Source organism: Leucopleurus acutus, assembly GCF_964270905.1.
Source record: "Leucopleurus acutus genome assembly, chromosome: 13".
Lineage (NCBI taxonomy): Eukaryota > Metazoa > Chordata > Mammalia > Artiodactyla > Delphinidae > Leucopleurus > Leucopleurus acutus.
Window position 1 is genome coordinate 57,950,128 of NC_139155.1, and position 13,750 is coordinate 57,963,877.

The 13,750-nt window shown below is 50.3% G+C and overlaps 1 protein-coding gene across 1 annotated transcript in view; it reads right to left on the reverse strand.

Annotated features, from left to right (window-relative positions):
- Positions 1–6,358: 6,358 nt before the first annotated feature.
- Positions 6,359–13,750, reverse strand: part of L3MBTL4 (L3MBTL histone methyl-lysine binding protein 4) — a gene marked incomplete at both ends in the record, with an annotated part of 303,064 nt that continues 295,672 nt past the window's right edge. Inside the window, one exon of the mRNA XM_082853718.1 lies at positions 6,359–6,538. Coding sequence (XP_082709844.1) covers positions 6,359–6,538 — 180 coding nt within the window. The remainder of the gene's footprint in view (positions 6,539–13,750) is intronic.

Below are 13,750 nucleotides of genomic sequence, written 5' to 3' on the forward strand. Positions count from 1 at the left end.
TGTGTCGTGTGAATCCTATGTGGACCTGAGTGCCAGGGGACTCCACCCAGCGGTGCCACCTGATGGTGTGTCCTTGAGATCTGAGGACCAGCAAGGTCGTATTTCCACTACACGAGACCCTAGACTTTTCTCCTTTTCCTCCCTCCTATTCATATTTTTATGCTTATGGTTTATTGTCCATCTCCACCCACTTGAATTTAAGCTCCACGAAAGGAGAGATTTTTATTTATTTGTCTGCAGATACATTCCCAGTGTTCATAACACCTGGCACGTAGTGGGCTCTCAGTAAATATGTGTTGAATGAATGAATGTAATAATTTCCACAATGGACGAAGATAAGGACCTCTGTTCAGATGCATTTGTTGATTCATTTGAAGAAAATATTCTGAATCAACATAAGATGTGTGTCTGGGATAATTTCCTTCTACTCTTCTACTTAACTTTCAAAGGCACGGGGGTAAATCTCTCTGAAAACCCAGGAAGGACAACCTCAAGTTTCAAACTGATAGGGTTCATAAAAAACAAATCTATTCTTAAGGAGAAAATGAAAAGGAAACAAAAAAAGTAAGCTGGCTGTTCCAGAGGCAAACTTTGCAAATTGGTTGAAAAATGAAATAGAAAAATTCAATCACCAACACCAAGTAACCTGTCTGAGTGATCTTCCTTTAGTTAACCATTTTTTGATTGGCTTGACTCTCTTTTGGAGAGGCCGGGTCAAATGATACTCGAATTGCTTCTTCTTGGGAAAAAAACAAAACAAAACAAAACCTTGGCTGGCGCCTGAAGCACAGTGTTCACGCGGGTCCCAAGTGCAGATTATGGATGAACAACTGCATTGGTGGAAGCACATGTCACTCACACCTGACCTTTCTCACAACAAGGTGGTGAAGCAATTCTTTCATCTCAGGGAAACAAATCCTGTAAACACACTTTCTGTTTCTTTATTTTTTAAAAAATGAAGCTGAGCTAATATTTGCCCGTAGTTCTTGATTTTTTTTTCCTACTAAAAGATCTTTCAGCGCCCAGCATTCCACAGTAAAATACTGGCCCCGTATTTCCAAACAGTCCTCATGCATATTTAACACAATTGCTATCAGTTGCAGTTCAAGGATTGTGAAAAAGCCATTGTGGGAACATTCTGGGTTCAACCTGGGATTTCTCACCACTTTGTGTATGTCATGAATTGATTTGCCTTGATGCATAGATTCTGCAATCAAAGGGAACACGATCTGAATTCAAACCAAAGTGAATGGGGAAATGGATGGATGTTGTCTTGTAGGCAAAATTGCATGAAACAACTAAGCCTGATTGCCATGAAGCAGAACAGTTTGGAGAAAAACTCTCAATATTTTAAACTCAGTCTCATTTCTCCAACCTTTGGCTTTCCATTCCCATTTTAATGGTGGTTCTTTGTTTTGTTTTGTTTTGTTTTTACCCCATATCCCTTTTCCCTGAATTTCTTCCATCTCAGTGCCACTCCTTTGGCGACCATCAGCAGACAGTGATGTGGATACCGCAGCTTTGCCCCTAAAGGTTCTGAGGCCGCATGGGAGGGATGACGCATGCTGTCAACATGCCCGTAGCCCTCTGGGCTCACCGTTAAGGAACTGAGTCTTCACTTCTGCCTTTTAAGGGCTCCCCTGTGCCTCCCAGCCTCAGCCCGGGCATCCAGATATCCATCCAGGGGCGGCTAGGCTGTGTTTTGTTATCACTGGATTCAACATCCATCATCTGTCCAAAGGGATATATGGGGCAAAGACTTGGAAGCAGAAAATCTCACTGAGAAATCAAGTTGTGATCACTTCATTAAATGGCTCACCAATGGTTAGTCGTTTACCTCTTGAATTATATTTACACAGTTTTCACTCTGTCTCCCCAGCAGCATTTTTTAAAAATTAATTTATTTTATTTATTTATTTTTGGCTGCATTTGGTCTTCATTGCTGAGCACGTGCTTCCTCTAGCTGTGGCAAGCAGGGGCTACTCTTTGTTGTGGTGCGCGGGCTTCTCATTGCGGTGGCTTCTCTTGTTGCAGAGCGCGGGCTCTAGGCGCGCCGGCTTCAGCAGTTGTGGCTCGCGGGCTCAGCAGTTGTGGTTTGCAGGCTGTAGAGCGCAGGCTCAGTAGTTGTGGCTCATGGGCTTAGTTCCTCCGCGGCATGTGGGATCTTCCCAGACCAGGGCTCGAACCCGTGTCCCCTGCACTGGCAGGTGGATTCTTAACCACTGCGCCACCAGGGAAGCCCCCGGCAGCATTTTAAGGAGTTGGCCTGTACCAGCTCCCTGCTGCAGCTAGAAACTGAAGGGCAGAGAGAGATGGAGACAGAGAGTATAACAAGGATATATTTTTGAAGAAAGACTTCTTGTGAATATATTATTCACTAATATATTTATTCATAGGAAGAATATATTTATAAAGATTCTGAATATTCAAAAATCTATTAACAAATAGATTCTTCATGAATATATTTATAAGCAGAATACGTTTTTAAGAAGAATTTATTTATAAGAAAATATATTCATGACAAATATATTCTTGAATATTAAGAATGTATTCACAGGAACACTTCATATTCAGGAATATATTTTTATGCCCTGGGAGTTGCAAAGATAAACTGAATATTCTTCAGAAGGATGGAGCAAAATGTAATGCAATCAAAATTATTTCAAAAGGAAGGAGTGAACATGGCAAGTTGGTCATTTGCTGGGTGGTTAAGAAATGCTTCCAGATCAGGCACCTGGTTAGACATAGGACTCAGGATTCAAGCCTGGGCTTGACTCCAAAGCCCTAGTACCTTCCCGTTTAGTTCCCTGCCTCCAGCCCTCCCTCGGCAGATGGAGATTCCATAGACACAACAGGCTCAACCAAGAAATCCCACGGATGTCTGAGAGTCAGCGGTCAGCCAGGGGAAGATGTCACAGGCTAGAGCCCTGTGCTAACAAGGAGTCAATTTCCTGCGCTGTCACTCTTGCGATCTGTTTAGAATGTGGGTTATACAAGGTTAGCATCTAATTACAGAGGGAGGAAAGCGGGGTTCAGAGCTGATTAAGGATAGATTTTTCGTAGAATGTCTGCAGGTTGTTAGAAGTGACAGAAATTTAGTTTTGCAAAAATTACCTGAAATTACAGGCGTTTAAAGTCTACAGTCGCAGACGTCCTAGCTCCCTTAGGATTCTTGCTAATGATCTCATTTCCAGCATCATGATATGTAGTATGAATGGTCCTTTGGGGGAACTCTTTCCAATATCCTAGAAGTTGTATTTCTTGATGCCCTGATGGCATTTTTTTCCCCTTTGTCCCTGACTCACTCATGTTTCGGGTGGGACTCAGGAAAAGAAACGGGGAGTAAGGGCTGAGGCTGGTACCCAGGGGCAGTGGAGGCCTTCACACCATCTGGGCACTTCGGGATGCTTCCTGACTGCTGAGTGTGGCGGGGGCCCTCCTGGCAGAGCGAAGGATACCCACTCCTAATGATCCAAGCCTTTCTGGAGAGCGTGGGGCGCGGGGAGGGAGCTGGCTGGCGCCGCTTCTGGGTGTGGTAGCCTGGAGTCCGGGCCGATCAAGGGCCCTTAGGAGCATCCCAGGGCCCGCCCCACGTGCTCCTGGGCCCCTAACACGTAGCCACACTAAGAAGAGTGGGCCCCTTGGGGTCAGGCTTGATGCAAATTTGAATATTTGAATATGTATGAATCTTGAGATTCCTACAAGATTATTAAAAAAAATGGATCGCTGTTGCTGTTACTTTCCTGACCCCTATTTAGTGGCTGCTGTTAGGTGTCAGGCACCTTATTTGTGTGTTGTGTCAGTTGCAGTCACACATGCACACATCCTCAAAATCAAATGAAAAAACCCCTCGGGGGTAGGTATTATTTTCTCATTTTATGGAGACGTTACAACTATTTAGGAAGTCACAGAGCTGGAATCTAGATTTGAGTTTGATTGGTTTGCTTCGTTCATTGATGCAACAAATGACTTGCTGTGTGCCCGTTACGTGCCAAATACTATGCCAGATGCCAGGAAGAAGTGAAGAGGAAGAGGCCACGGTCTTGGTCCTCACAGACCCTCGACTAGTGGGGAGAGACAAGCAAGTAATAATAAAGACTGAGGAGCATAGGATGGGAGGCACGGCTGCTGCGGGAACCCAGGAGCTAAGGCGTTAAGGAAACCTCTGGAGGACGGGGGAGGGGACACCTCAGCGGAGGGGTCAGCAGATGCAAAAGGGGAGGCCCAAAAGAGGGGTGAGTGTGGAGACAAGGAGGGGGTTCAGTCTTGGTCCAGCTCAGACTATGTGTGTGTGAGACGAGAGAGACAGAACAGAGCTGTGCTTGAGGGGAAGGGGGGCGCGTGAGGGCCCCAGTGCTGGCTGCCGACTGCACGCCTTGCTGCCCATGTCCACGTCCAGTGATGCCGTGTTGGTAGAAGAAGAATTAGAGCCCAGAAGCTGACAAAGAGTCAGAGGATTCTAGTCTCCTGGCTCAGGCAGCTGCCCTGGTGATGGGTACTGTTCACACTGGTGGGGCCATTTGAATGTCAAGGTCGAGGCACTTGGATGACAAAGTGGGGATGTGCTGCAGCAGGCGGCTACACTCCTGGATCAAGCTCTTTCTGTCCGATCATACTGTCTTCTAGGGACACAACAGTTCAACCCTAATCTGGCTTGGAATTATCTGTCCTGTTCTAGATCCTTCTCTTAAAATGACATGTATTAAATATACAAACCACAAATCTCATGTCTTCCATGGAGCCTACATAAATGAGCAATTTTGAGGTTCTGTTTAATTAAAAAAACCCTCAGACTTAAAACACTCAATCATTAACACCTAAATTTACTTCCCTGAGAAAACATACTCCAAAAGTGTTCAGAAGCGGCCGATTTCTCTACCGGCTGACGGGTGCAGGGCCACTGCCTCTGTTCCTTCCCAGCTGGGAAGACAGCCTCCAGGCTATTAGAACATATCCATAAAAGCAGTGAGGTGGAGGTCTTACTTTATCTGTTTATTATCATTTAAAATATATTAAAATTTTAACATAGAAGCAGGAATTTTAATTGTACGTGGCAGTCAAAAAAAACAAAACAAAACCCAAACAACAAATAAAACATCACAGAAAGAAAAACGCACATTAACCAATAATACATTAAAATTCCATTTAGTTAAGGTGAGGATCTAAAGAATGAAATGTAAGTATACCTCTTAGAGAAGAATTTTTTTTCCTTCGGTGACTTGAAGTTTGATAAACTCTCCAAGCAACTTTCTTAAACCGTAAGATTCTTAACTGAAGCAAATAGGTACTGTAGGTCTGACTCTATTTTTTTTCTTTTCTCTCCCACCTGCAAAAAAACCACAACCCCTGCCACCCAAAAAAACCAACCAAAAAGATGGAGCTCCCATACCGTGAGGCTGACTCCACGTAACTTCAGCCGCAAATGTAGTCACTTACACAAAACAAATAAGGGCTGATGACAAATAAGAATTGTTTGAACATATCATAGACACCCAGCTCCCCACTTTAGAAATCGTCCCTTTAATGGAGTGTCTCTGTAAAGATGTACCCAGGGCCCCCATGTAACACGGCTCGTGGCACACACGCAGACTGCCTGCGGGACAAGTCAGCCCCCCTGAGGCGACCCTTAGAGCAGAAGCTGTGAAGACGTCGGGGTTGGGGGGGGAGGGAGGTGTGTCTGTGTGAGGACACGGGTCCCTGCGGGGACACCGCAGGTGGAGGGTCCTCAGGAGAGTCCTGCCAGCTTCTGCCAGGTGCCCGGCTGGCTGGGCACACTCGGGAGACCCTGGCAGCACAACTGAGAAACGGTTTGTGGAACACAAAGGAGAATTAATGGATCATGAAAACATGTGCTTATTACTAATTTTTTTAACGATCCATGCTTTCCTGAGTAAAGTACACAAATCTCACAGAAGTCTGTTTAAAGCACCAGGCCTCTATCTCTTAGACTCACTGCACCCGGAGGGCAAATCGCAGCCCAGCTCAGAAGCCGTTCTGGTGAAAACAGAACAATGTGTGTGTGAAAACCGTTTTCCTGATACTCTACCACTGGAGAGTTGCATCCTTGCAAATAGGAAGTAGCCTCCTCCAGGGCGAGGGAGAAGGATAAAGGCGCGCAGGCTGCTCTGGTCTGGTCGCTGCAGCACGTCAGAGCCGAGATGAGGCCGGTCAGAAGCCTGCATGTGCCTGGGCCTCTGCGTCACTGGTGCTGGACCAGCCAGCAAACCCTGCAAACATAAAAACCGCAGCCACTTTACAAGGTCCAGATCACACCTGGACGTGACCACGGGCACACCGAAATCAAGTTCATGTAGCTGGCGCTCCTGCTGAGAGAACAAGGCGTGGTGGCCGCAGCCCATCAGGTGCAGGCTTTCCCCCTGCCTTCCTGGCCCGAGACGACACCTTCCCCGGCGAGGTCCTGGGAGCTTCTGAACATGAGGATGGAGTTATAAATCTTCAGGGCTGGACCCAGTTTGATCTTCATCACCTGGACAATGTCCTTCTGTGTCAGGAGCAGGAAGGCTTTGCCATCAATCTGCTGTAGATCAATAAATCAGCACAAATAAACATATCCTGCTGTTCAAGTCTGGTTGCCCTCCAGGGGCCCCTGGGTGCTGAGCTGTGTGATGGGGACGCGGTGGCCTACCAGAGCTTGGGGACCACGGACCACGACGGCATCTTAGTCCGACAACCATCAATTCTGTTTTCCCCAGAATGCTGAAGCTAAGTTAAATCAAAGAGGGGTTCATTCTGTTAAATGTGAATTCAGTGTACATGAACTGTCCCTAGGCTGAATTTCTATTGTTACATTTTAAAAATTTTGGGCTGAATTTGTATAAAGGGCCTTAACAATAACCCACTTTCATCTACCAAGTGAAATCTCCAGGAATGTTTCCCATGAGAACAATGAACAAGGAGCACGCGATGGTGTTATTTATAACAGTGCAGCACTGCAAACACCCGGGCACTCCAGAAACAGCAGAAGGAAATTACAGTGTTACTGAGGATGAGGGACCAGGCAGTCACCAAAATTCATGTTACAATGAAATAGTTAATGATTTGGGAAATTTTTCATGGATTGTTAAGCAACGAAACATGATCTGATAATACAGAAAGATCTGTTTTAATTTGTAAAATTAAATGTGCACGACCACTGTAAACATACACAGAGTTAAAATACTTGAAGTCTTTATACCAAATGTGAAGGGGTTTCGGCCAGTGGCTTGGTTTGGTTTTTGTTTTCTCCTTTTAACCCTCCTGTATTTAAAATGACTTCTATGCTAAACACCCTTATAAGCCGAAGTACATTCAAAATGAATGCTTTACTTATTAACTTTTACAACATACTGTGGTCTGAAATGTCGTGGCTTTCCTGAGGTCACGTGATGGCCAGTGCCACCGTGCAGGCCGTTTTTCCGGTTTCTAGAAGCCCCAGGGTGGTCTCAGAGTTTGAGTCCCGGCGACTGTGGCCTGTCCCACAGTCACACTGCCTGTTTTCACAGATGGGCTCAGAAGGAGTCCAGGTTCCAGAACCAAGAGGACAGAATCAAGTTTGCTAGGGTGACACCCTTCCATGAACCCAGCCCTGTGGTTCTAATCCTTTTTAGTTAACAATACAAACCATGGTGTCAGTGTCTCCCTGAGGAAGGAGGGATCCCTGGGGACCCCACGTGGGGTGTTGAGAGTTTTAAAAGCTTCCATGTCTAATATATTGTCTAATGAAGAATCGTCCATCTAGAGAGTGGAATACCCTTCCCATGGGGTAACCAGCACATTCCCACAGTGGTGGAGAGCACCGCCCTACGGCCACACCCCAACCTTCAGAACTTCAGGCAAGACTCGCGGGCTGGTGTAAGGCCAACTGGCCCGAGGCAGGGGAACACAATCAGATTCACAGGTTGCATCAGACCGAAACTCTCTGGACCACCCAGTTCCAGAAACTGACCTGGAGACTTTCCGGACCACCCAGTTCCAGGAACTGACCTGGGGACTTTGAACCCGGCCCAGCCTTCCCGCCTTTCGAGGGGCGGGATTAACGGTCCCCCAGGATACCCGAAAAGACCACCAAATAAGGAATACCCTGCACCCTCCCGGATTCACCACACCCCTTTCCCTTCTTCCCCTATAAAATCTTGCCCAACCCTCGCTCGGGCGCGACTTCTCTGGCCCCTTTCTCTCGGACCAGTGAACCTCGCCCGGGAGCGCTCCCTAATACAGCTCACTTGAAGCTTTCCTCTGTTTCGCGGTGCCGTTTGTTAAGATCCGACCTTACATTTGGTGCCAAAACCCGGGAGGGGTACCAAGCCCCGCGGGTTACCGCGCGGGCCGCTCCTCCCCTCCCCCAGGAGACAACCAGGGAACCTCTACTCATCCACCCGATCCGGCAGAAAACGGGGTAAGTCCGCCTCCCTTGTTCCCTCCGACCCCCAGAGTCCCTGCCCACCGGACTCCCTGTCCCTAATCGCGGCCGCGTCAGGGACTCCTCCGTCCTCTCTCCGGGCCTCGGGCAACTGTGGAGACGTCCCAATCACCTGACCGCCCTCCGACCTGCCGGGCCTCGGGTGATTCTGGAGACGTCCCAATCGCCTGACCGCCCTCCGACCTGCCGTGAATTGGAGACTGAGACCAGGGACGCCTCTCTCCCTCTGCATTCACTCAGGGACAGACTGGGGGTCATGGGAACCTCACAATCGAAACCAGATCCTAAGACGCCCCTGGGGTGTCTCCTAGCCAATTTTACAGCCCTCGGCTTCTCCCAAGATCTCCGTTGCCGACGGCTTATTTTCTATTCCACTGTGGCCTGGCCACAATATCCTCTAGACAATCAATCCTGAAGGGACTTTCGATTGTAACATCCTCCGTAATCTAGATAATTACTGCCGCAGGACGGGCAAATGGTCCGAGGTACCCTATGTTCAGGCCTTCTGGTATTTACGCTCCTGCCCTTCCTTCTACATCTCCTACATCCAAACCCCTAATTTCCTTTGACGATGACCCCTCTCCACTAGCCGACCCAGCCGAATCTCTCGCCTCTCCCCCCTCCAGAGCTCCTCTCCAACCTCCACCCTACCCTGAAGCCTCCTCCCGAACCCGCTCCGGCCCCTCCAACCTTTCCCCCGCCTCCCTCGACGGTTTCTCCTCCCACGCCCCTTGCTTCGCCAATTAGCGCACATACACGCTCTCACGACTCCCACGATCCAAATCTCCTCTGCCCTCTGAGGGAGGTAGCAGGAGCGGAAGGATTAGTTAGAGTTCATGTTCCCTTTTCCCTCCAAGATCTCTCTCAAATAGAAAAGCTATTAGGCTCCTTCTCTGCTGACTCTTCCCGCTACATCAAAGAATTTCGCGCTCTCTCTCAAGCTTACGATCTAACCTGGCACGATATCTTTGTGATCCTATCTTCTAGTCTGACCCCTGACGAGAGGGAAAGAATTCAAACTGCTGCCCGAAACCATGCAGATCAGGTTCACCTTACCAACAACTCCATGCCTGTCGGAGCGACTGCCGTACCTGGCACCGATCCAGGCTGGACTTATCAGGATGGCCAAGATGGCTGTCGTAAACGCGACCTCATGATCTAGTGCCTCCTGGCTGGCATGCAGGCTGCCACTCATAAGGTAGTCAATTTTGAAAAACCAAAAGAGATAACCCAAGAACCTAACGAAAATCCAGCTGTCTTTCTCAATCGCCTTACAGAGGCCTTAACTCTCTACACCCGGCTGGATCCCGACACCCCGGCAGGGGCAGCGGTCCTGGCCACCCATTTTATCACCCAATCAGCCCCGGACATCCGAAAGAAATTAAAACGGGCAGAAGACGGCCCTCAAACCCCTATTCGAGATCTGGTAAAGATGGCCTTTAAAGTCTACAATGGCCCTGAGGATTTGGCAGAATCCAGCCGACAGGCTCGGACGCACCAGAAGGTAGCCCTCCAAGCCCAAGCTCTTGTAGCTGCCCTAAGGCCGGATATCTCCCATGGATCACAGCATCCACGGGCTCCGCAAAAGGCAACCCCGCCGGGGGCCTGCTTCAAATGCGGAAAAGAAGGCCACTGGGCTCGCCAATGTCCCAATCCCCGACCTCCTTCTAAGCCCTGTCCCAGCTGCAGGCTAATGGGCCACTGGAAGAGTGACTGCCCTACGACTGGCCGTCCCTCAGCGTCTCCACGCGGGGGGCAGGCCGACCCAACGGCATTACCACTCAAACTGCTGGGATTGGCTGATGACTGACGGCGCCCGGACTCGAAGACCTCCATCACCCTCGCCGAGCCCAGGGTAACGCTACAGGTAGCGGGTAAGTCCATCTCATTTCTGGTGGACATGGAGGTTACCTATTCAGTCCTGCCTACTTATTCCGGGCCAGTTTCTCCTTCCCAGATCTCGGTCATGGGTATTGATGGCAAACCATCCTTCCCACTCCAGACCGGTCCACTCCCATGTCATATCGAAGGACTCCCTTTTACTCATTCCTTCTTAGTCATACCATCCTGCCCAGTTCCCTTGCTAGGCCGAGATGTCCTTTTCCACTTAGGGGCCTCCCTCCAGCTGGTTAGACTTGACCCTAAGGTCCCCTCCTCCCAACTCCTGCTTCCTCTTCTTGGCCTGTCTCTAGAACCCTCCCCCTCCTATCCCCCTCTTCCAATCACACCTAACCCAATCAATCCCCAAGTCTGCGATACTTCTAAGCTCATAATAGCAACACACCATTCCCCCGTCCTCATCTGCCTAAAGGACCCCTCCAAATTTCCATCAAGGCCCCAATTTCCTATCTCTGAGACTCACCTTAGGGGCCTACAACCTATTATCACCAGACTCCTAAACCAGGGATTCCTTATCCCCACTGACTCTCCCTGCAACACCCCCATCCTGCCTGTCCGCAAGGCCTCTGGGGATTATCGCCTGGTCCAGGACCTCCGACTAATCAATGAGGCCATAATTCCTCTCCACCCAGTAGTACCAAACCCATACACCTTGCTCTCCCATATCCCCCCATCCACAACCCACTTTACGGTTCTGGATCTCAAAGATGCCTTTTTCACTATCCCCCTTCATCCCGACTCCTATTTCCTCTTCGCCTTTACCTGGACGGATCCGGATACTCATGCTTCCAGTCAGCTCACCTGGACAGTTCTTCCCCAGGGCTTCCGTGACAGTCCTCGCCTCTTCAGTCAGGCGCTGGCACGGGACCTCACTTCCTGCTCCCTTACCCCCAGCACACTCCTTCAATATGTAGATGACCTCCTCCTTTGTAGCCCATCTCTCAGCCTCTCAAGACAACATACTGCAGATCTCCTCAATCACCTTGGCTCTCGCGGTTATCGGGTCTCTCCAGCCAAGGCTCAGTTATCTATATCTTCTATAACCTACCTGGGGCTCCACCTTACCCGTACCACAAAAGGTCTAACAGCCGACCGCACCCGGATTATCCGTGAACTCCAGCCTCCGGAAACAGCGGAACAAATTCTCTCCTTTTTGGGCCTTATAGGATTTTTCCGACACTGGATCCCTAACTTTGCTCTCCTCGCTAAACCCTTATATCTAGCCGCTAAAGAAACCCCTCAAGGACCCCTCACCTCTCCTTCCACCGTTCGACAGGCCTTTCTCACCCTCTGTAACGCTCTGATATCTTCTCCTCCCATTTCTCTGCCCAACCCAAACCGACCTTTTCACCTTTTTGTGGATGAACGGGCCGGAATAGCCACTGGACTCCTTGCCCAGCCTGTAGGGCCTTCCTACCACCCCGTGGCTTACCTCTCCAAACAGCTAGACCCAGCCATTCGGGGATGGCAACCATGCCTTCGGGCCCTAGCAGCGGCAGCCGAACTGACCAAACAAACACTCAAACTGACTCTGGCCCACCCACTAAGCGTGTTTTCCTCCCACCGGCTGGTCGACCTCCTAGGCCACAAGTCTCTCTCCCTCCTGGGCCCCTCCTGCATCCAGGAATTCCACCTGCTGTTCATTGAAAACCCTGCTATCTCCCTCGACCTCTCCCCCCCGCCTAAACCCGGCCTCCCTCTTGCCTATCTTCGTAGAGGCCCTCAGCCCGCCGAGAGAGGGACTCTTTGATACCCCTCTTTCAAACCCGGACCGCACCCTCTTCGTAGATGGCAGCTCAATACTCTGTCCTGACGGACGCCGACGGGCAGCCTATGCGGTGGTAACTCCCTCGCCTCCTCTCTCGTTGCTGCGGGCATCGGGGGAGGAGCCCTAACACACAGTGTCTCAACATCCCGTGACCTAGAACAGAAACTCCAGCTAGGCATCGAGGCTTCTGCTGCCTCCATCGCCTCCCTCCAGCGCCAGATCACCTCAGTAGCCCGAGTTGCCCTCCAAAATCGACAAGCCCTGGATCTCCTGACGGCCGACAAAGGAGGTGCCTGCCTCTTCCTACAGGAGAAACGCTGCTATTACATCAATGAAGCAGGACTCGTCGAAGACAACGTAAACGCCCTCCATCGCTTAAGAGAAGAACTCCAACGCAAACCCAACAGTCCGCCTCCCCAACTCCCGATTGGGGGCGGTCCACCCTCTACACCTGGCTGACACCAGTCTCAGGCCCCTTAATTCTCATCTGTATCTTGCTCACGTTTGCGCCCTGTTTTCTCAGGTGCCTTCGCAGGCGCATGGAGGAAGTCTCCCGGGTGGCCACAAACCAAATGCTCCTCGGCCCTTACACCTTGCTCGCTACAGGACCCCCCACTGGCCTCCCCTAAGCCTCGGACCTCTGGTCGCCCGACTCCCCTTTCGACGCCCCCATTCAGCATGAAGTAGCCAGAGATCAGAACGCCGCCCCATTACACCAAAGATGTCGGGAGGTAAGGCCAACTGGCCCGAGGCAGGGGAACACAATCAGATTCACAGGTTGCATCAGACCGAAACTCTCTGGACCACCCAGTTCCAGAAACTGACCTGGAGACTTTCCGGACCACCCAGTTCCAGGAACTGACCTGGGGACTTTGAACCCGGCCCAGCCTTCCCGCCTTTCGAGGGGCGGGATTAACGGTCCCCCAGGATACCCGAAAAGACCACCAAATAAGGAATACCCTGCGCCCTCCCGGATTCACCACACCCCTTTCCCTTCTTCCCCTATAAATTCTGCCCAAACCCTCGCCCGGGCGCGACTTCTCTGGCCCCTTTCTCTCGGACCAGTGAACCTCGCCCGGGAGCGCTCCCTAATACAGCTCACTTGAAGCTTTCCTCTGTTTCGCGGTGCCGTTTGGTTTCCGACCTTACAGCCGGTAGTCCTAAGAGTAAAGCAGTGATGGTGATGATGGGAACAGTAAGCGCTTACGGAGCTTTACTAAGCCTTCTCTGTGCTGATCCCATCAGCAACCCCGGAGGCAGATGAGGAAACCAACAGTTTCAAGGATTGTGTGGTTTCTCCGTGTCCCCCTAAGTAGGGGCAGGGCAAGGACAGGTAGGGCGGTCCTAATTCTACTTTGGAGCAGACAAGCCCCCCTTTTCCTGGGTGCAGGCCCGTGGCAGGTCCCCTCTGCCCCAGTGTGGCTGCAGTCACAATGCAGGTATTAACCGAGTGACGTGTCCCAAGAGTCCCTTTCACAAGCGGCTGCAGAGATGAGGCTGCAGACTCCAGCAACAAAGCACAGCTCACGTCAGCGACCCAGACAGAGGCTGCCCCGCTGGGCCCCCTCCTGCCTGGACCTCTTTGTCTTGCCTCCCCCAAACTGCCCTTATTTACACTTAAGTAAACGGAAACAAAGCACTTCCGGGCCTAGTCATAGAGAAAC